Source organism: Protomyctophum parallelum, assembly GCF_964188405.1.
Source record: "Protomyctophum parallelum genome assembly, chromosome: 4".
In the NCBI taxonomy this organism is placed as follows: Eukaryota; Metazoa; Chordata; class Actinopteri; order Myctophiformes; family Myctophidae; genus Protomyctophum; species Protomyctophum parallelum.
Genome location: NC_139700.1, coordinates 14,250,868 through 14,271,233, shown reverse-complemented (window position 1 = coordinate 14,271,233; position 20,366 = coordinate 14,250,868). Strand labels below are relative to the sequence as shown.

General features: G+C 40.7%; 2 protein-coding genes across 2 annotated transcripts; one reads left to right on the top strand and one right to left on the bottom strand.

The window, feature by feature from the left end:
* Positions 1-1,194: 1,194 nt before the first annotated feature.
* lctlb (lactase-like b) lies at positions 1,195-7,296 on the top strand (the record flags this gene model as incomplete). Its single annotated transcript, XM_083764200.1, has 14 exons — positions 1,195-1,321; positions 2,404-2,564; positions 2,998-3,085; positions 3,200-3,309; positions 3,658-3,786; positions 4,048-4,143; positions 4,277-4,331; positions 4,451-4,612; positions 4,723-5,000; positions 5,259-5,385; positions 5,757-5,956; positions 6,138-6,201; positions 6,966-7,010; positions 7,181-7,296. The coding sequence occupies 14 exons, from the start codon at positions 1,195-1,197 to the stop codon at positions 7,294-7,296; spliced, it is 1,758 nt and encodes a 585-aa protein (XP_083620326.1).
* Positions 7,297-7,527: 231 nt separating this feature from the next.
* Positions 7,528-19,976, bottom strand: zwilch (zwilch kinetochore protein). Its single transcript, XM_083763061.1, has 18 exons — positions 19,822-19,976; positions 19,691-19,733; positions 17,315-17,407; positions 16,711-16,829; positions 16,424-16,611; positions 16,181-16,260; positions 15,765-15,920; positions 15,079-15,150; positions 12,283-12,376; positions 12,129-12,181; positions 11,477-11,579; positions 11,292-11,371; positions 10,541-10,697; positions 10,335-10,363; positions 10,093-10,229; positions 9,878-9,973; positions 8,281-8,396; positions 7,528-7,822 (listed from the first exon to the last, which is right to left on the bottom strand). The coding sequence occupies exons 1-18, from the start codon at positions 19,866-19,868 to the stop codon at positions 7,680-7,682; spliced, it is 1,806 nt and encodes a 601-aa protein (XP_083619187.1). The 5' UTR covers positions 19,869-19,976; the 3' UTR covers positions 7,528-7,679.
* Between the last annotated feature and the right edge of the window lie 390 nt (positions 19,977-20,366).

The window sequence follows — 20,366 nt, the reverse complement described above, 5'->3', positions numbered from 1 at the left end:
GATGAGCCTATGTTGGCAACTTCACGACTAATTGTCCTATCCGAGTAATTCAGTGACAGTGTACTGTTGTGCAGTTGTGCTTAATTTATACTCAGTCGTACGATGGTGTCGCTCATCTAAGTATAAATCTGACTTTATTCCTCCATTGTTTATGTGCTAGTATACAATAAACATATCGGCCTCTCCAACATTAACTTTGCTTACAGAAGTGAAACCGTACTTTGTAAAGGATCTGTCCACCTCAGCAAAATTAACTCACAGTCCATTGAGTCTGAATAGGAGCATTTAGCTCTGCATTATGAACATGAGACCCACTGTATAGTCCACTACGCTAGATGCTTCTAGGCTGTTTGATGGCAGTTCAGCCAAATTTGGGAGTGCTAGCCCCTCCAATGCATGTCTTACCGAAATGATGTCATAGGCCAGCCAAGTCTATGGACTTTAATGTTTGTTATAGGGTAAATTATGATGTAATGTTATGCCAGCTAAGTCTATGGACTGTAATGTTTGTTTAGGGTCAATTTTGATGTAATTCGTGCCAGCTAAATATACAGACTTAGTGTGTGTGTGTGTGTGTGTGTGTGTGTGTGTGTGTGTGTGTGTGGTGTGGTGTGCGTGCGTGCGTGCGTGTGTGTTAATTGCATGAGAACATCAACATGCCCCCAGGAATCTGGGCCCCTCTCCCTTCACACAAGTGTGATTTTATTTTAAGCGAGAGAGAGAGAGTGTGAGTGACTGACTGACTGTGTGTACACCTGCATGTCTGTGCGTCTATACATGAGCCAGCTCAGTTATACGTAGTTCCAATTTAATATTTGAGTCTACTCTGCATGCATGCAGGGCATTGCAGGCATGTGCCTTGCCTATATACAGTATGTACACTCTTTGAAATAACATACATTAACCCATTTTGGTGTTAGCATTATGTTATGCTTTAGCTATTTTTGAAAAATCGAAGAACGACTGACATAGAAACATTGCTTTTTCAGAAAACTGGATGTAGAAGACATTTTTAGAATCTGATCTCAGGCCAAAATGGGTTAATATGTTTTAGTCCCAGGCCAGGCTTGTTATACAGGCCATTATTATTACAAGGTGTAGTTGTGGTGATGCTGAGATGTTTTCCTCTGTATGTCAAGGTCAGTGATTTACTGGAGAACGACACAGTGACTGTGCTGCGAGCTCAGGAGTACCATGCTGCCCCGCTGTGCGGCCACGGTGTGCCATGTGCTTGTGTTGGTGCTGTGTCTGTCTGCGGCTGAGGACTTCGACTGGACAAAGAACGACCGAGGCTCCTTCTATTATGGCACTTTTCCAACTGGTATGACACACACAAGAAAGTTCTGAGTGATAGCAAGTGATAACTGGTTGGAATAACGTGTTCCTTCCACGCGGCGCTACGTCCTACCGTGGAAACTCCCCCTTGTCAGATGATAAGAAGCGGCCTTGCTCACTCGAAGCTCTCCCCAGGTTGTCAGGGATAGAGTAGCACCCAGGATTACAGCTTAGGTAATTGGAACAGGTTGAAAAAAAGGGTTACAAAATCAAAAAGACCATCAAGTCGTACACTTTTTATTTTTGTCCCAAACAAGTCCTAAACCTTCAGTTTCGAGTCACAAACAAGTCCTAAATCTTTTATTTTGAGTGCCAAACAAGTCACAATGCCAATTAAATCACATGTGATCTTTACATATTATTTAATTATAAATTATAAATATATAAATCACAATTTGTATTCGGAATTTGTATTCATTTTTAAACTAGGTTCCTTTCAGTCCACATTTTAAACATTTTAATATTTGGGCTTGTTTGTTGGAAGGTATTGAATTCTTGAAAAGACTTGAAGTTTCAAGTCAGGAGAGCGCTCAAGTCACAAGTCATTGGGGTTGAAGTCCAAGGCAAGTCATGAGTCACTCGCACTCAAGTCCCAGTCGAGTCCAATTATCTTTTTATTTGATCAAGCAAGTCTAAAGTCATCAAATTTGTGACTGTCCAAGTCCAAGGCCCATGTCTGCTTTGTTTGACCAAGTAAATAGCGAATCTTTAAGCTACAATTTTTGAAAATGTAACAGGTAACTGCATTCACTTACAGTCTCCTTCATTATAGTTGTTTATGCTGGTTAATGCAACTAAGGCACCACCACACAGCAGTGGTTGAAAAGTTATGGCAGCCACCTGTGAATAAGCGCCTAACTGCTCCCCAGGCACAGCACAGGAGCTGCCCACTGGTCTGAATAGTGACTACTTAGGATCCCAGATAACATTCCAAAGGTCAAGTACATTTTGCACATATTATGTGCAAAATGTACTTGACCTTTGGAATGTCCTCCCTGGGAACCACTGTTCAATAAAGTCTTCTAACTCTGTTGCTGCTGCTAACATTCATTTTGCTGCTGTTATTAGGATTTTCGTGGGGTGCCGGCAGTTCAGCCTATCAAACAGAAGGAGCTTGGGACAAAGATGGAAAAGGACTGAGCATCTGGGACGTTTTCTCACACAAGAAAGGCAAAGTTCAACGGAATGACACTGGAGACTCCTCTTGTGAGGGCTACTACAAACTCAAGGTGCAATTAACTACAGTGATGTAAATAGGTTTTCAATGTAATGGTCCCAGGGATGGTCTTTTAGATGAGTCCCAGGGACATTTCAGGAACATTTCAACGACGTTAGAGTCATATTTTGCCTTTTTTCTTTTTTTACAAATTGCAGTATTTAACTCGAACTAGAATAAAAAACAGTATAGTAGTACAGTAGTGCATCTCGTGGATCTCAGAGGTCGTTGTTTTATTGCGTCCCTTAACTATAAACTGCGTTTTGGGATGCAAAATTCACCCTAGTTTAATTTCTGCAACTATGCAAACACTGGACAAACACTTTTTTTACCGTACTTTTTAAATGTATGCCCTGCGTGTATGTGTCAGATAGAGAAGAGGTTAAAATAAAGTAAAGCTTCTCTTCTGTAAATGTAAACCACTGCTCTGTGTGTCTTCTGTATAGGATGATGTGTCTTTGATAAGGGAGCTGAAGCTGAACCACTATCGTTTCTCCATTTCCTGGCCAAGGCTTATTCCCACTGGGATCAAGTGTGAGTGACCGATGACTGACCAAGTCTTAATAGAATACATTAATACACTGTCTTACAGTTCTTTATCTATAGCTCGATGTTTAAGTGTACTCTACATTGTGACTTCTTTTTCAGCTGACCATGTGAATGAAAAGGGAATTAGGTACTATGATGAGCTGATTGACAATCTGCTGGAGAATAAAATCACTCCCATTGTCACCCTGTACCACTGGGATCTTCCACAGGTGGGCATATCCCATACAGTAAAATATATATATAAATGTTTATTATTTATTTGACAAATGTTTGGAGACTTATACATCATTGTCGCTTCTCGCCCTCAGGCGTCTTACTGGTATAGTATAGACATTATACACAAGGCACTTTGCAATTACATTCACCCAGTCAAATTAACATTCACACACGACACACTGATGGTGGAAGAAACCATGCAAGGCACCAACCTGCTCATCAGGAACAGTTTTAAGCTGTATAAAAAATAACTCAATAACCCCAGCCTATTTGATTTATACTGTTGCATCATAATTCATTTGTCGTTGACTGACATGTCTTTCTCCTGATGCTTTTTCTAGTTCTTGCAAGAGAAATATGGTGGCTGGCAGAATATCAGCATGGTCAATCATTTCAATGACTTTGCTAACCTGTGCTTTGAAAGATTTGGCAACAGAGTGAAATACTGGATTACCTTCAACAACCCGTGGGTATGTGCACTTCACATTCTCATTCTGTAACATTAGGACCAATCTGGGAACCCATTGACAAAAAAGAAAAAACTATTTTGTTTTTCCAGAATCTGTCTTGAGAGATTACATTAGGACAGATAGTTTTTACACGCATGCACGCATGCACGCACACACACACACACACACACACACACACACACACACACACACACACACACACACACATGGTTATAATTGTTTTTTAATGTTGTAATGCAATGACATTCCATTCCACTTCAGTCAGTAGCTGTTGAAGGCTATGAGACTGGAGAGCATGCTCCTGGAATGAAGCTTAGAGGAACTGGGGCCTACAGGGCAGCTCATCACATGATCAAGGTAGGACACTTGAAATTGATTCTATACCTTTAAAAAAAACTGCTAATAATAATAATTAAATAATAACTCATATTACATTGAAATGGAAATATTGATTGATACAAAATATCTTATTTCTTTATTTTCTCAAAAGGCACATGCTAAAGTTTGGCATACATACGATACACAGTGGAGGGGCAGACAAAAAGGTAAACCAAGACAACTGAGAGTATGCATTCTTTGGTACTGTATTTTCCTATCAGCAGTACAATATACCCTGTATATGGTATATGGGTACTTTAAAGAGCTACTGCCTGCTTATTTGCAGGTCTGGTCGGTATCTCTCTGTCCGGGGACTGGGGAGAGCCAGTGGATCTCAGCAACCAGAAAGACATTGAGGCAGCTGAGAGATACGTCCAGTTCTACCTGGGCTGGTTTGCCACACCCATCTTCCATGGAGACTACCCTCAAGTCATGAAAGACTTTATTGGCAAGTTACATTGCATGCAGGTTGAGATTAATTACATTATTGAACAGTGGCATTAGTTATAATATCAAGAACCTATCATTAACTAATGTGTATTCCTTTGGCTTGTCCAGGAAGAAAGAGTGCTCAGCAGGGCCTGGGGACGTCTCGTCTGCCCACGTTCTCTTCCCAAGAAAAGGGCTACATCAAAGGGACCTGCGATTTCCTCGGCATTGGTCATTTTACCACCCGTTACATCACACAGAAGAACTACCCTTCAGGTCGCAGCGGCAGCAGTTACTTCACAGACCGTGACCTGGCAGAGTTGGTGGACCCGCGTTGGCCAGACCCAGGCTCTGAGTGGCTGTACGCCGTGCCCTGGGGATTCAGGCGCCTGCTCAACTTTGTCAAGGTGGGGAGGGAGACAATTTGATTCCACCCCACTCCATGTACAACTTTAATTAAGAAAGTGGGCTCCATCTAAAGATATAGATACAATTACAAACAAAACAAATTTCTTGTTCTACATCTCACGATTCTGTTCTTGACGCCTGATTATTTTTGACCCCAAAATCTATTTCGAGCAGTCTACTGATCATTCCCAACCAATGTCATGAATATAGAATATGAGATGAGTTAACAGTATGCTGCGATTTGTTCCTCTGTGTAGACTCAGTATGGGAACCCAATGATCTATGTGACAGAGAACGGAGTGTCAGAGAAGATGGTGTGCACAGAGCTCTGTGATGACTGGAGAATACAGTACTATAAAGACTACATCAATGAGATGCTTAAAGGTGAGTTAACACGAGATTTGACACAAATGCAATGTGTCAATATTTTAATTATTCATGAAGAATATTTAAAACAAAGGGTTTTACTTCATTTATTTAAACACAATCACAATCTCCAGCTAGACAAAAAAAGGCTGATCTATTTGTCTGAATGTATCAACAGTTTGCACTTTGCACTGGATGCCGTAACACTTCAATACTTTGTATGAATTTGTATTACTAATGCGATACGATTTCTGCAGATATCAAAGCATTTTAATTATACTGAGATTGAGTGATACATGAAAATAAATACGTCTAATTTTAAGTATTGATGCTATTTGGCTATTGAAATGAATGTCATCACAGCTATTCTTCGCTCTGCTTCTTCTCAGCCATCAAAGATGGTGTCAATGTGAGAGGCTACACTGCGTGGTCCCTGCTGGACAAGTTTGAGTGGGACGAGGGCTACTCCGAGAGGTTTGGCCTGTACTACGTGGATTTCAGGGACAAGAGCAAGCCCCGCTACCCAAAGGCCTCTGTCCAGTACTACAAGCGCATCATCAGCTCAAACGGATTCCCCAATCAGAGAGAGGTATGGTTATAGTATTCCCTCTCTTTACTTTGTCCTTATTGGAATTAACCTTCTATCTACACTTAGTACACACAATGTATTTCCTGAAAATTAGGACCTTCCATACGTTGCATGAAATGATGAGTAACTTCGTTCTGATTAAACGTTTAAATGAGTCTAAACTGCTTTGAACTCCTTCCAGGTTGAGAACTGGAGGAGGAAGGCTACTGAGGCATGCTCCTCTAGCAACCAGCTCCTAGCTGCAGGTCAGTGCAACTATCTAGTATCTCATTCTTTAATATCCTTGCTCTTCAGCAGGAAAAGGAGGTAACTAGCTGGGGTAAACAAATAAAGATTCTGACTCAAAATATTCATAACAGAAATTGATCAAATCATTAAATCAAATCATATGAATACAATTATCAGTAATAGGTGTTCATCTTAGAACACAATGGACAAATTGTGCTAAGGCAAGGCTGAAAAAAGAAAGAAAAACTAAAGTTACCAAAATCTCTAACAGGATATTTCTTTGTTTGCCCCTCCAGCTAGAAGAAGGTCCAAGGAACATGCAGAAATGCCAAAGGTTTGGCCTGTGCATGATGAAGTTTAGGAACTTAAGGGCTGCATGTCTTTCATTGACCTATCTTGGGTATGGAAGATCTTTTGCCTTGCCTTGCCTGTTTTGCTGCTACTGTAAATTATTGTGTGGCTTTAAGATACTGGGGTGAAGTGTTGGTATCTGAACTTAACACAATGTTGCGTCTTTGTATACCTCTCATGTACATTAACATTGTGCTACAGCTTTTTTTCTTTCCTGACTCAACAACTTCGTAGTGTGCCTTAAATTCAGTTTGCCACCTTCAGCTGTGCTTTTCACCCCCGGCAGCAGCTTTGCCATCACGACTATCAGCATACATACATGCATTAAAAATACAGTATCGTCTGTGCCATACTGTACGTGCATGCAGTTCTCAAAGGGTTAATATGCCTTGGGTTCAACTCTGAGTATCTTCTCTCTCTTCATTATTAGAGGAACAGCGGAGTACTGCTGCCAATATTCTAAGACTTATACATGGTAAGATATCCCTCGTCATTAATCTGATAAAACAAGTGTAGTGGTAAAAAAATATATGATTAACCCTTTGAGTGCTGTGCTTGAGCATAACTAGCCTGCTTCATGAGTACACAGTGAGTCATGCATTATTATTATTACATTACTGTGTTTGTTTGTTTGTGTATTTTCAGACCCCCTGACCAGCCACATGGAGATGGTGACGGAGATAGTCGTCCCCACTGTGTGTACCCTGTGTATTCTGCTCAGTGCCGTCTTTCTTATGTTCCTGCTGAGGAGGAGGAACTAGAAACAGCTCTTAAAGTGTGCATGTTTAGAGTACCACACAAACATAACTATATCACACACACACACACATGCACACACAACTTTAATGTCTAGCGTGGAAGCAAATACTTTTACTATTACTTCAGCTGGATGGGTTTGCTGTACAACCAGATACACAGAGGGGATCAGACATGGTCTTAAAAAGTACATTATTAATTGACCTCTAAATTAAAAGACGCCGTTCAATCCAAGATTTCTTTTTAATGATGAAGAATATAATCCATAAAAATAAAGTGTCATGTTAAAACCTGTTATATTTATTTATAACTTTTATTTAATTGTTAACTATTTTGAATGCCATGCAACCGTGTCAACAAAACAGTTTGGTTTGATTTGGAGCGGTGTTCAAGTAAAGCTCACAAGGCTGCAGGACACCATAGTGCTGAAATAAGCTGGCTCCTCCTCGTGGTCTCCATTCACGGTCCCTTCTTCTTTTTCTTTTTTTATGTCCAGTAGGCAGCTCACATTCACGGTCTCATTTGGAATGTCTGAAGAGCAAACAAAATCAGAACAATAATATGCCTACAGTACCTTTACTGGAAGGATAAAGACCTTGAGATGCTTCATCTCAGTCCTTCATTGCATGCATCACTTTCAACACATTCGTTGCCAGGTATTAATTAATTAATTCTTCCAAAACCAAGTGTTTTTTATTTCACCCGGAAAATAAAATGTGTAACCGCGTTCATGGGTTCTTTAGTTATGGGTCGTTGAATAAAGCTTGTTTTGGCCAAAAATGCAATCTGATAAAGGAATTCGAGATAAATGCATTTTTCTAAATCTGGAATTCGAGGTGAATGCATTTTTCTGGAGGAGGCAGGTGACATTTTCACTTCCAGTTCATTTCCGGTTGTATCCGTTGCTTGGCAACCTAAAACTATTCATATGTTGGCATAGAGCGGGATCTATCGTAGAAAAGGATTTAAATTTTAAGAGGAAGCTATACCCATTTCAAAGGTTGTGTGATCGACCAGAGGTTTGTCACTGAGCTGAAGGGACGTCCGCACCTCGTAGGGACCGTGACCACTGGATACCTCCACCCCCCACACCACTGGGTGCTCTCTGGAACGAGAACACACACACACACACGCACACAGCCGTCGGCCATTTCCAACAATTTACATATGTGCAGCATAATGTTCAGATTGTTGTTAGGCTTACTCACGCTACTCACGCTATGGGCCCTTACGGAAGCATCGCAGGTCTAAATTCAAAGTTCATGTTCAATGCCATCTGTTTCCAAGTCATTGTAGGCTAGTAGGCTACAGTACACAGTATAGCCTGCTTCTTTGGCCGCTTATTCATGAAATGATCAACAGATTGTGCTCGGTGCTTGTTGTTCCGTGGTGATTTTTGATCCAGTGCATCCTTTAGTTTTTTGAGTTTAACTACCGGTATGTTCAAAACAATGAAATAACCAAATACATATAGGCTACATTTCATATGGCTTCTCCAACAGCCGAACAGTCGGCGTCATTATCTTTCTAGCCAGGACTAGGCTACTGACAGATGGAGGAGACCTCAACACAATAAAATGAATATATGTAGGCTAAATGACTCGCCGCGCCTGCCCCGCGTTAATTACACTGAAAACCTTGACGCGTCCGCCCGCCCCGCTGGTCAACCCGCGGGACCTGCAGGTCAACCCGTGGGTCCTACGGGCAACAAAGTCACTATAGTACCCAGGCTTTTATTTTCGTTCGCATTCGGCTCAAAAGGAAAAGCCTGGGCAAAGCCATTGAAATTTCAGGAATAGGAAGTGGGAGTCAACCTTTCGTTTCCCAACCAACCAGCGTGCAGTGGTAGTCGCTCCAAATGTTGTGACGTCAGGGCTCTGAGCTGTGTCTGAGAGGGGCTTGGGGGTGGGCGCACAAATCGGTGAACCAATAGAGCGTCGCAGTCCCGTCCCCTCGAGAGACCCGGAAAATAAATCCCTGTTCATTTTCCGCATAGACTTTTCAGAAAGTATGTTTATGGGAAAAATGCATTGGGATTCATTTCTTGGGCCTGGCGTCGTCATGAAAGGGGGCGGGACTGCGACGCTCTATATGAGCCCACGTATGTTTTCTGTGGAAAATTGAATCGGCCCCTTTAGACCAGAAATCACACTGGCTGGGGCAGGCTAACACTTCAGAAACCTGCCTACCAGTGTTGGCATCATCGTTGGGCAGGTTTCATTTGTTTCATATGGCTTCCATTATAGAATGCTAACTTTCCAGGAAACGAAAGCCTGCCGTTTCAATTAGCTTGGATTCCCCAGCGATGATGTCACTGGTAGGTGGTTTTCTGAACTGTCCACAGCCCTCTTTTGAGACATGTGACCGAGACGAGTAGACAAAAATAGTGACATTATTATCATGAGCATTAGTGAGAACCAATTATATGAATATAGGTTGTAAATTGGTGAAGTCTTCCTTTAAGTTCCTTTGGGATATACTGTGCTACAACTGAAATAACCAAACCACATTAAGGTCACGTTCATCTTGTGTACAATTTCTTCTATACGGTATCTATTCCTGTAGGCAAAGGGACATTTTCCTTACTTTTGGTAGAAATGGCTGATGAGGGTAGGTTTGATCTGCAGTTTAAACTCATGATCTTCATCATATGGACACGTCTTATAATACTGCAGACATGACCTATGAGATGGGGTGAAACCAGCTTATACAGTAAAGTAGTACATGATTTCAGTGTCATTAGTGACGAGACTAGACATAATGGATTGATGTATGAGAGCAACATGTTAAGTTGGTCGTACTGTGTCAGGAAGAAGAGGCGATCATAAGGCAGTTCGAGGAAGGTACTGCAGGTCACCACCATTTCCAGCAGGTGGTGCAGTTTCCTCAGTCTGAGCACCTGCTCCTGCAAGTCAACCTCTGTGCTGAGGAAATAACTCTGAACATGCGTGCACGCACAAGCACACGCACACAGTTGCAAATTTGTCTGTTAAAAGGTGAATATCAATATCTTCAACTCTATAATGAATTGTATTGAGCTCACCAAGTGGTTTAGAGTTGTCAATTCTTCACCTGGAAATAGACATAAAAACAGAGGTGACCTTCACATTTCATACCACAGCCAAAGATAAGGCACCAATAAGCACATTAAAACATAATAATTAATAATCTTAAGCAAAAGTCTGGTATTGTGAATGTGGCGACATAAGAGTCTCTCTCTCTCTTTCCTGTCACATTTAATGTGCATACCAATGAGATAGTTAATGTAGTCCTTCCTCATCTTATCCAGACCCATTTCCAGCAGCATGTGGACCGGGGTGACACCTGTCAGAGACACGGGTTCTATCTGCTGTCGGTAGGACTGTAGTATTAGCTTGCTGAGTGAGCTACTGCTGTCCCTGTGAATCTTGAAGGAAAACATGATGTGAAGTGAAATAGCCATCAGGTAGAATATGGCGATTCCTACACGTCATTCACTGATAAAGTCAAGACATTTTCACTGTGGTTTATGATCAGCCTGTGGTGAATAGGAGAAACTGATTTGGTTTTACTCTTGTGTGTGTGTGTGTGTGTGTGTGTGTGTTGCTGATGGGAGGCATACAGTTTTATACTGTCTTTGTTAGGCTGGTGGTCTGTATGTGTTTGTCTGTATTTTTTTATTTTATTGTATTTGTTTTACTGAAGTATAGGACTTTAGACGGAAAATCAATATAATTTAATACAACTCTATGGAAACGTTTTTGACATCAGTTCTTCTGCACACATCTGAACCTTAAACCCCTAGCCGTCAGCAGCTGCCAGCCAGTAGCACCCAAGTATAGGACTTTGGCACTACACTTCCCCTTGATGGCCTTGGGGTGTCCCATCTCATAACTACATTAGAATCTATCCTACAGCTGCCGGTGAACCTGCATTCTGTGTAGGACTGTCTGACTGGTGCAATAACTGAAGTTGATCATGAATGCTAACAGTTATTCTTCACAAAGCGTGGGACACATACCCACGGTTTGACATCACCATATCTCAAAGCTCCGATAATCAGTTTCAGACAGTCCCCGATGTCTTGGTACGAAGTCACGCCTGGAATAGAAACAGATGGATGATGATCTTCAATGTCTGGTAATAGTCTGTGTGTGTGTGTGTGTGTGCATGTGTGGTATACACACACATCATATCTGGACTCACTCTTTCTCATCCGAACCCACAGCTGCTCAACGAAATCCAGATCACCTCGTTGCATGAAAGAGTTGAAAAGAACGTTCTCTGCTTCAAGTCTCTGCTTTGTTGCCTGTAAAAAAGAAATCACACACAAGTTAGGGACGCTCTTCGCACATTCCGTGCTCAGCCAATCATATCATCGCTATGGGGTACACACATTGCTCAGCCAATCAAATTATCGCTATGGGGTGCACACATTAAAACATTTGTCACAATCACCGAATATGCTTCTGTTGGCAATCGCTCTAGTTATGAGCAACCTGCCACCTGAGCAATGGTTCTGCAAATGTGTTGAGTTTGTGTATGCTCCAAGCAGCAACACTGGCCCCATTACATGGAAAGATGCCACATTCGTCGTGTAAATGTGGCATTGCAATAGAGCAAGTGGAAGCTGATGTTCCGTTATGCAGAATAGCAGCATTATTTTGTGTCAGCTCTGGTACCATATCCAAATTTATGGCCAAGTTTCGTGAGACTGGTGAAGTCAAAGGAAGACAGAAGACCAGTTCCTCACCCTTGCTTCATTGAGGAACCATAGGAACTCTTTTCCAGAGATTTGCACACAAAGTTGCAGGACCCATGCTCAGGTGCAGGCGCGCACTCACACACACAGTCATACCTCAGATGTTTTTGCAGCCTGTTCCTGTAGTGTCTTTCCAATGTCCTTGAGTTCTGAGTATGAGAGCATTTTTTTAATTGAGTCTTTTTAATGCTACCAGTTAACAGTAAGCCAAGGTGAGGTTAGATGGTGAAATAATTATGCTTGTTCAAACCTTCCAGGTAGTCCTTGACGAGCTCTACAGCTGATGTGGTCTCCAATGGTTCCATCCACTCAGTCTCACCAGTTCTCAAACCATTAGCCAGAGTCTGATCAACATAGAGAGGGTGGTCATTTTGAGTCACTCTAGTCTACACACACTCACAGTCACACACCATTTCCCAACCTGTTAGCTGGGGCCCACTGGTGGGCCGTGAGGATATTGCAAGTTGATAACCCAAATAATTGACAAAACACTAAGATTTGAATGATAATATAACATTACTATGAAAAACAATGTAAAAACAAATTGTCATAGGATTTTTTTTCCCTTTAAAACCTTGAAAGAGATTTAATTTATTTTTATGTTAGTTCCATTCATCGAAGCCGGAACACAATAAGTTGATATTAACATGAAAATGCCTGCTGCCCACCCATCTGACCACTTACAGAGTCTAATGTAATTGACGCAAGAAGCACTAAGCAACGGAGTGGGAGATTTCTCCCCTTGTTGTAAACGTAAACACGATCAGCATGGATAAATCACATTGAAAGTTAAACAGGACAACATGACATCATCGTTCGTCTGTGGTTATCAGGCCTGGACTGGCCAGTGGGCCTCCCAATAAATGGGCCGCCCCCATTGCTTTAATATGTTTTTGGGCCAAATGTCAGGGATGAATCTTTGACCCAGTCCAGCCTTGGTGATTATCAGACACCAGAATCTGCGGCTGCGGTGTTCAGACGAGAACTCTGCGGAATTACAGCGGAGAACAGAGTGTGTACAAGCTCTGATAGTTTTTATCGTTTATCGTCTCCTAATCCTATGCTTCCATTTGGTGACAATTTGGCCGTTTACAGACGCGACCAACAAAACGTGTTTTCCGTTGCAGAGGACCATCCATTAGTAATGAACTTAATGCCGCATGGCTTGCTTTGACAATGAATGGTATAGACTGCATTGTTTAATCTGCCCCGTGTGAACGCAATGATTCATTGATGACATCACTAGCAAAATACGCAAAAACTGAGTCAATTAAATTAGAATAAAAAAGCTTGAAAAAGGTTTCAAGCTTGCAAGGCGTCACAGTGTGAATACGGTGTGAGCACAGGCAGTGGTGTATACTTCAATTATGATGATATAGTGTAAAACTCACTATATAGTTAGTGTAGTTGCCCTGAGGGCAACTATACTATTGTTCTAGTGCCCCGTTTATTTTGTCGCGTTATACCTCCCACAGTTTTTGTCGCACACACTCGAGCCATATGTCAAAACGACGGGCTACATCGGGAATCGTGTGCTTGTATTTTGCTAAGACATTTGTTGGATAATTTAATTGATATGAATTAATTAGTGCATTAGTGCATTTCCCCATAGACATGAATGGGAAAATGCAAAAACTCACTTTCAAGTATTTTTTCCTCTGAGACCGTAAGGGCTATACTTACAAGACTTGGAGGAGAGATTCATCATAATTATTAAAATTAATTACCTTAGAAGTATATCGTTCGGCCTCATGGTGGCGCTATAACAGCCAACTTTACCTTTTGGGGTATAACTCTTGAACCGTAGGTCGTAAAATCAAAAAGTTTTTTTCCCTGGATTCCTTGGGTCATGACGCATCTCCCCATATAGGCCACGCCCATTTGCGTCTAGATAGATTTCCCGCCATTTTGAATTTTGTTCAAAACACACTTTTGGATCCTCCACCTACAGATGTTGTCCAAATCTCACAAAAATCGGCACACATGATCTCCGGACCTATCTGATTAAAACAGCACAGTCAGAATTTAGATCTTCTGTATCGTTCGGCCGTAATCGTCTTCCGAATTTAGTGGGAGGGGCCTATTTTACAAAACACGCCACAATTCACGCACGGAATGTCCAATCCTCCCCAAATTTGAATCACATGTTTAGGATGGCCTAATCAACACAGAGCCAAAAGCAATTCAATTTCCATCCATAGGGGGCGCTACAATTGCAAAAACAATTACACGTTTGTTGCAAAAACACGATTTTGGGGGGGAAATCCCCTTTGAATGACTTACGCATGATCACAAAGGGTGACTTGACATTGTAATTGCCTGGCAAAATTACTGGGAGGGGCCTATACCCCTTTGTTACAAAAACATGATTTTGGGGGGGAAATCCTCTTTGAATGACTTATGCATGATCACAAAGGATGACTTGACATTGTAATTGGCTGGTATAATTACTGGGAGGGGCCTATATCAGCCAACCTATCCGATTAAAACAGCACAGTCAGAATTTAGATCTTCTGTATCGTTCGGTCGTAATCGTCTTCCCAAGTTAGTGGGAGGGGCCTATTTTACAAAAAACGCCACAATTCACGCACGGAATGTCCAATCCATCCCAAATCTGAATCACATGTCGAAGGTGGTTTCATCAACGCAGAGCCAAAAGCAATTCCATTTTCGACGGGTGCGATGTGGGCAACTTCACTTTGCAATTTCCCAGAATTGCCTCTTTCTAGTTATAACTACATCTCAACTCATAACAAAAATAAGGTGGCACATGTATCAGTACAGTTTGTACAATCCAATCTGTCATAGCTGCCATCTAGTGGACGAATAGCAAACACACCAAACAAAGTTAAACTCTTTTGCCTATAATAGTTAGTAGTAGTGTGGTTTCCTATTGAGATAGGCAACCACACTATTTCTTAGTTTGTAATATTCTGTATCGCTTATAAACTGATGGTACTGTGAAATACTATATTGTGTGTCCATGTTTTTGGAATAATATTTCTGTCCATTTATTATACTTATTCAAATACTGTAGAACAACAACCTGCAGGAACTCCAGCTCTCGGTACACCTGGTACATTGGACTTTTCATATCTCCACTGGCAACCTTGATGTTCTGCAAGTATACAATAATTACAAACATGAAGAACAGTGACTCTTTTCTTTTGTAAAAGTGATATTATATATATATATATATATATATATATATATATATTTAGTTTCTCCCTTCATATCTTTAGTAATTTATTTTCTTCCTCGCTTTAGGGTGTGATATACCGATATACAGTTATGGATTCCTACAGTATGATTGTGCCTTGTAATTTTCATTTCCTGGTAACATTTTCACAAAGAGAATAGGATTCTTTATGCATGTCCTATAAAGTCATGTTGCACTACACTACATGGAAGGAATTCAAGGTCCCACATGTCCTCAAGTTGAGTGGTCTACACAGCACACCAGTTGCAAAAATAATTTAATTGTATAAACACCTGTATAACACATTGTGTTATACATATTTTATAAAACACATTGCAGTAAGTGATGTTTAGTTTGTGTTTAGTGAAAAACATGTTTTGTGGTATATGAATATTAAATGATGATCATTGTATGTAATCATCAAAATATTGTGAAGGGAAAACGTTAAGCAAAGCTTGATCACATGCAGACAACCTGAAGTAAATATGTGATAGTATACATGTAGGCTAGATGTGCTTCTTATTGCTGCTTACCAGAGTTGCTGTAGAGGAGAGAGGTGGAATCTCAAGGATGCTCTCTACATGGCTCCATTTAAAATCAGCAGTCACGCTGTTCGGACACCCAATAGTGGTGTTTTCAACAACAACAGCACCAAATAAGCTGTACTGTGCACTGCCTTTTATCACCATCTGGACACGTAAGAAAAGTGAAGATGCAACTACACTAATAATTTGTATAACGTCTTTCTCAAGCTCAAGGACACTTGAGCTTAATACAGTGCAAAGGTCAATGGCAGAAAGATAAAGATAAATCAATTAAACTAAGGACAATATAGAAAGGTGTATAGAAGGTGTAGGTGACTTTAAAACAGTGTTTTGAAAATAAACCAATGATTTTGTCAATTCAGCTTAACTCCATTTAGTGTACAAAGAGAGGAGTCATGACATACCAAGCTTGGATGATGCCTTTTCTTGTGCTCTTGCTTTAGCTTCTCTAAAGTAACGAAGGATCCTCTGCCCACAGTTGGGCCTAACAAAATTAATGTCAGAATATAACTTAATTAAGAAACATAGAATTCAAATACTATAATATAGTTTCATATTTATAGTGAGTGCAATTAAGGGGGTTAGAGCCAGTCAAGCATCTTTTAAGGATGTGTTATTCAAAATGAATCTGTCTGTCCATGTTTTACCTTTGCAAGTGACAGAGTATAACTTGCCCCCGGTCACTTTACTGCCACTGCAAACTGGTTCCGCTCCTAGCCAGCATGTTCTATCAGGGTCAGACATGTCACAGCGCACCCACAGAGGGTGCAGGGCTGAGTTGTCCACAGAACACACATTACTGTTGTGTAATATTGTGTACCATGACAGGAGTTGTCTGTAAAATTATATTAAAAACAAAAAAAATTAAATACTTTCCAATGGTTATAACTAGGACAGATTGCAAATAAATCTGCTATTGGGTGCGAAATGTTACCTGGCTTTCATGATGGTAAGTGGTTGTGGTCCTAAGTCCATGTGGGAGGTATTAAACTCATTGTCAAGATCTGATGATGTTTCATCCAGGTTCTCATCTTTAATTTCAACTTTTGTAACCTTAAACAAAATGAAACAAATAAAAAATAAACTATTGACATAACAAAATAATTGATTCACATGATAAAAGATGTACACTGTACAAATTGTACAACATTTTATAACCTGTTCTTAAATAAAACGTATTTGACAAAAACAAGTCAGTTTGATCAGGTGTCGGTCTGATGTCACAGTTTCATTTTTCAATTTTGAAACGCATACAAAGTACAACATAATCATGTAAATGATCATTTTTGTACTATATATCTTTCCATTGTTCTGTTATCAACAATGGGATTTGGAATGAAAGCCACAGCTGGTGGAGTTCAACAAAAGGTTCCCAAATGTGATTATATACTGTAACTAGGCTACTAAAGTGAAATAGAAGGAGCTCCAATCCAATCAGTCATTCATTTCAAATATCGCTAGCATTATTAAATTCCAACAAACAGGTCGCTGCTTCATCACTTTGGTCTCGATAGTTTAGGTGCTGCACTGGAGCTTACCATTTTTTCACAAACGAAGACTGGGTTATTGCCGTAATACATATTCAGCACAGTAGAGCAATCTCCGTTGATCTTTAATATCTGAATGTCTTCCTGAAATGCAAAAGATCGTCATTATAGCACCAATGCCTAATCCTGAATGTAATATTACATACATTTTAATGTATTCCAGATACACAGCCATAGATTACTTCAAGCCGCAAGTAACTCTTAGGCCCTCATTTATCAATGGAGTGTAAAATCTGCCTCAAATTCGAGGGTCGGTTTTGGAGTACACTCACGTCGGCATGACATTTATGAAGTGATCCCAAACAGCTGATCCTTCCTTAATTTCATTCCTAGCAGTGATGTGACGGCTGAAATCAATCTGGCACACCCCATAAAATCAAGCCTCGTCCTCGTTTTTGCGACATGAACAACTGCAATACGACCAAACAACTTATGGAAACCATAGTTGCATGATGGAAAAAGCCAATAAAAAGGTTTCCCCCGCTTGCCTTGCTACGGCACATTTGGCATTCAAGCGACGCGTCGGGTTTATCCTTAAACAGGAGGAGATTGCACATACCGTAACTCCAGAAAGTAACTCCAAAAGACGGCCTGCTGTAGATTAGGCTACAGTAGGCTACCCACGTTGGGAGACTTGACTCTCCGCAGCTGCAGCAGTTCACTCTGCACAGGCAGCGCAAATCCTTGCATGTATGCGCTCATGCAAAACACTTTTTAAATGGCTTAAGCATCTAACTTGCAACATTGTTTTTAATTGCTTGTGTACACTACAAATATCCTACCAATTTCATATGTCATTACAAAATCACGTATAATATTTATTAGTTTTATATATATTTATCAGCGTCTCCAAATCTGAGGCCATGGTTCTCAGCAGGAAACCGGTGGATTGTGCAGTCCGGGTAGGGAATGAGGCATTACCCCAGGTGAAGGAGTTCAAGTATCTCGGGGTCTTGTTCACGAGTGAGGGGAGAACGGAGAAGGAGATCAGCCGGAGAATCGGAGCGGCAGGGGCGGTATTGCAGTCGCTGTACCGCACTGTTGTGACGAAAAGAGAATTGAGCCAGAAGGCAAAGCTCTCTGTCTACCGAGCAATCTTCGTTCCTACTCTCATCTATGGTCATGAAGTGTGGGTCATGACCGAAAGAATAAGGTCACGAATACAAGCGGCTGAAATAAGTTTTCTTCGACGGGTGGCTGGCATCTCCCTTAGAGATAGGGTGAGAAGTTCAGTCACACGAGAGAGACTCTGAGTAGAACCGCTGCTCCTTCGCCTGGAAAGGAGCCAGCTGAGGTGGTTCGGGCATCTGGTTAGGATGCCACTCGGGCGCCTCCCTAGGGAGGTCCTCGACGCATGTCCCACTGGGAGGAGACCCTGGGGCAGACCAAGGCGCAGTTGGAGGAAATACATCGACTCTCTGGCCTTGGAGCGTCTCGGAGTCCCCCAGGAGGAGGTCACTGATGTTGCTCAGGAGAGGGAAGTCTGGAGCTCTCTGGTGGAGCTGTTGCCCCCGCGACCCGACTACGGATAAGCGGTTGAAGATGGATGGATGGATATATATTTTAGGAGTGAATACATATGTTTAGATGTCTGTGACAGCCTGTCAGCTGGTCAGTCAATGCTGCTCCGCTTTTCTACGACAGAAAAACAGGACCGCACGTTCAAGTTCAAGGTTTTGCGGAAATGATAAATGCCGAGCGTGCACCCATATCTTGGCATACGCCGCGTTGATAAATGAGGGCCTTAGATCCTATTTTTAATATCTGGAATCTAGAGTTGCAATACCAACCCTTGACAGCCCATACATCCAAACGGAAAAGTCTGATCTGATTGTATTTTTGTTTCATAAAAATCCACCCACCATAGAGTGGTCATTTTATTATGAGCTACTTTATGTCAATAAATTCTATGCAGGTGATTATTTTTCAAAGTGTTTGCATTTGGAAGCACTTTTTGTAAATCCCTCAGCAGTCCTGTTTCAATATTTTGCACATAACTCTGACAACATAATCACCTGCACGGAATTTATTGGCAGAAAGTAAAAACAAATATGAAACAAAACCATGGTAGATATAAAGGAGGATAATCCAAGCTTTCTGTTTGTATGTATTCTTTCTTGGCTGTCAATGATTGGTATATTGCAACTCTATATTCCAATACAGATATTAAATATATACATTTTTTGTAAATGTTTTGAGCTTTTTGAAATGTGACATGCCCAACAGGAAGGACACCAGCTTGAAAGTGGTTAACGTTTTTGATTAATTGAGTACAAAAAGACCCCAATTCCCTGTGCTTGTCCATGAAAACTGTATATAATACTTTAAGTATTCAATCAATCAATCAACATCACAGTATTAGCCTACCTCATATACAATTGATGTTTTATGTTCATCATCTTGTAGAGACCTAGAACCAAAAAAATAACATGCATGTTAATTTAGATCACATCATCTACTGTAATAAAACAAAAACAGACTCACTGTAAACTACTCACCGAAGCGTATTAAAAAACGTCCTCCCATTGGCTATCAATTTAGACATAATGTAGTAACAGTTAACGTTACGGGAGATGAAGGTTAGCTAATAACAGGTTTAACGTTAGTGAACGGACAGATAAAAATGGTAAAAGTTGTGCTGTTGCTTTGACAGTCGCGCGCTCAGTCAGTACATGACGTCACTCACGTCTGCCTTCTTCTCATGCGCGCATGCGCGTTGCAACCATTGCTATGTGACATTCTGCCATCTGATGTACAGGAGGACTACTTCACATGATACTTTCTTATAAATAGTACAAATAGTACATTGTCATTGTATGATTATACAATGATGCAAAAAGTGAAAAGAATGATACAAAAAGCCATGAGGGCTTGTTTCCATTGTAAGTTTGTACTAATACTTATACTTATATTTATTATTATGCTTTCGTTTGAATTTGAATTTTTGTATTAACTGTTTTAACCTTATGTGCCCTGATAGGCGCCTTATAAATAAAATGTATTATTATTATTATTATTATTATTATTATTATTATTATTATTA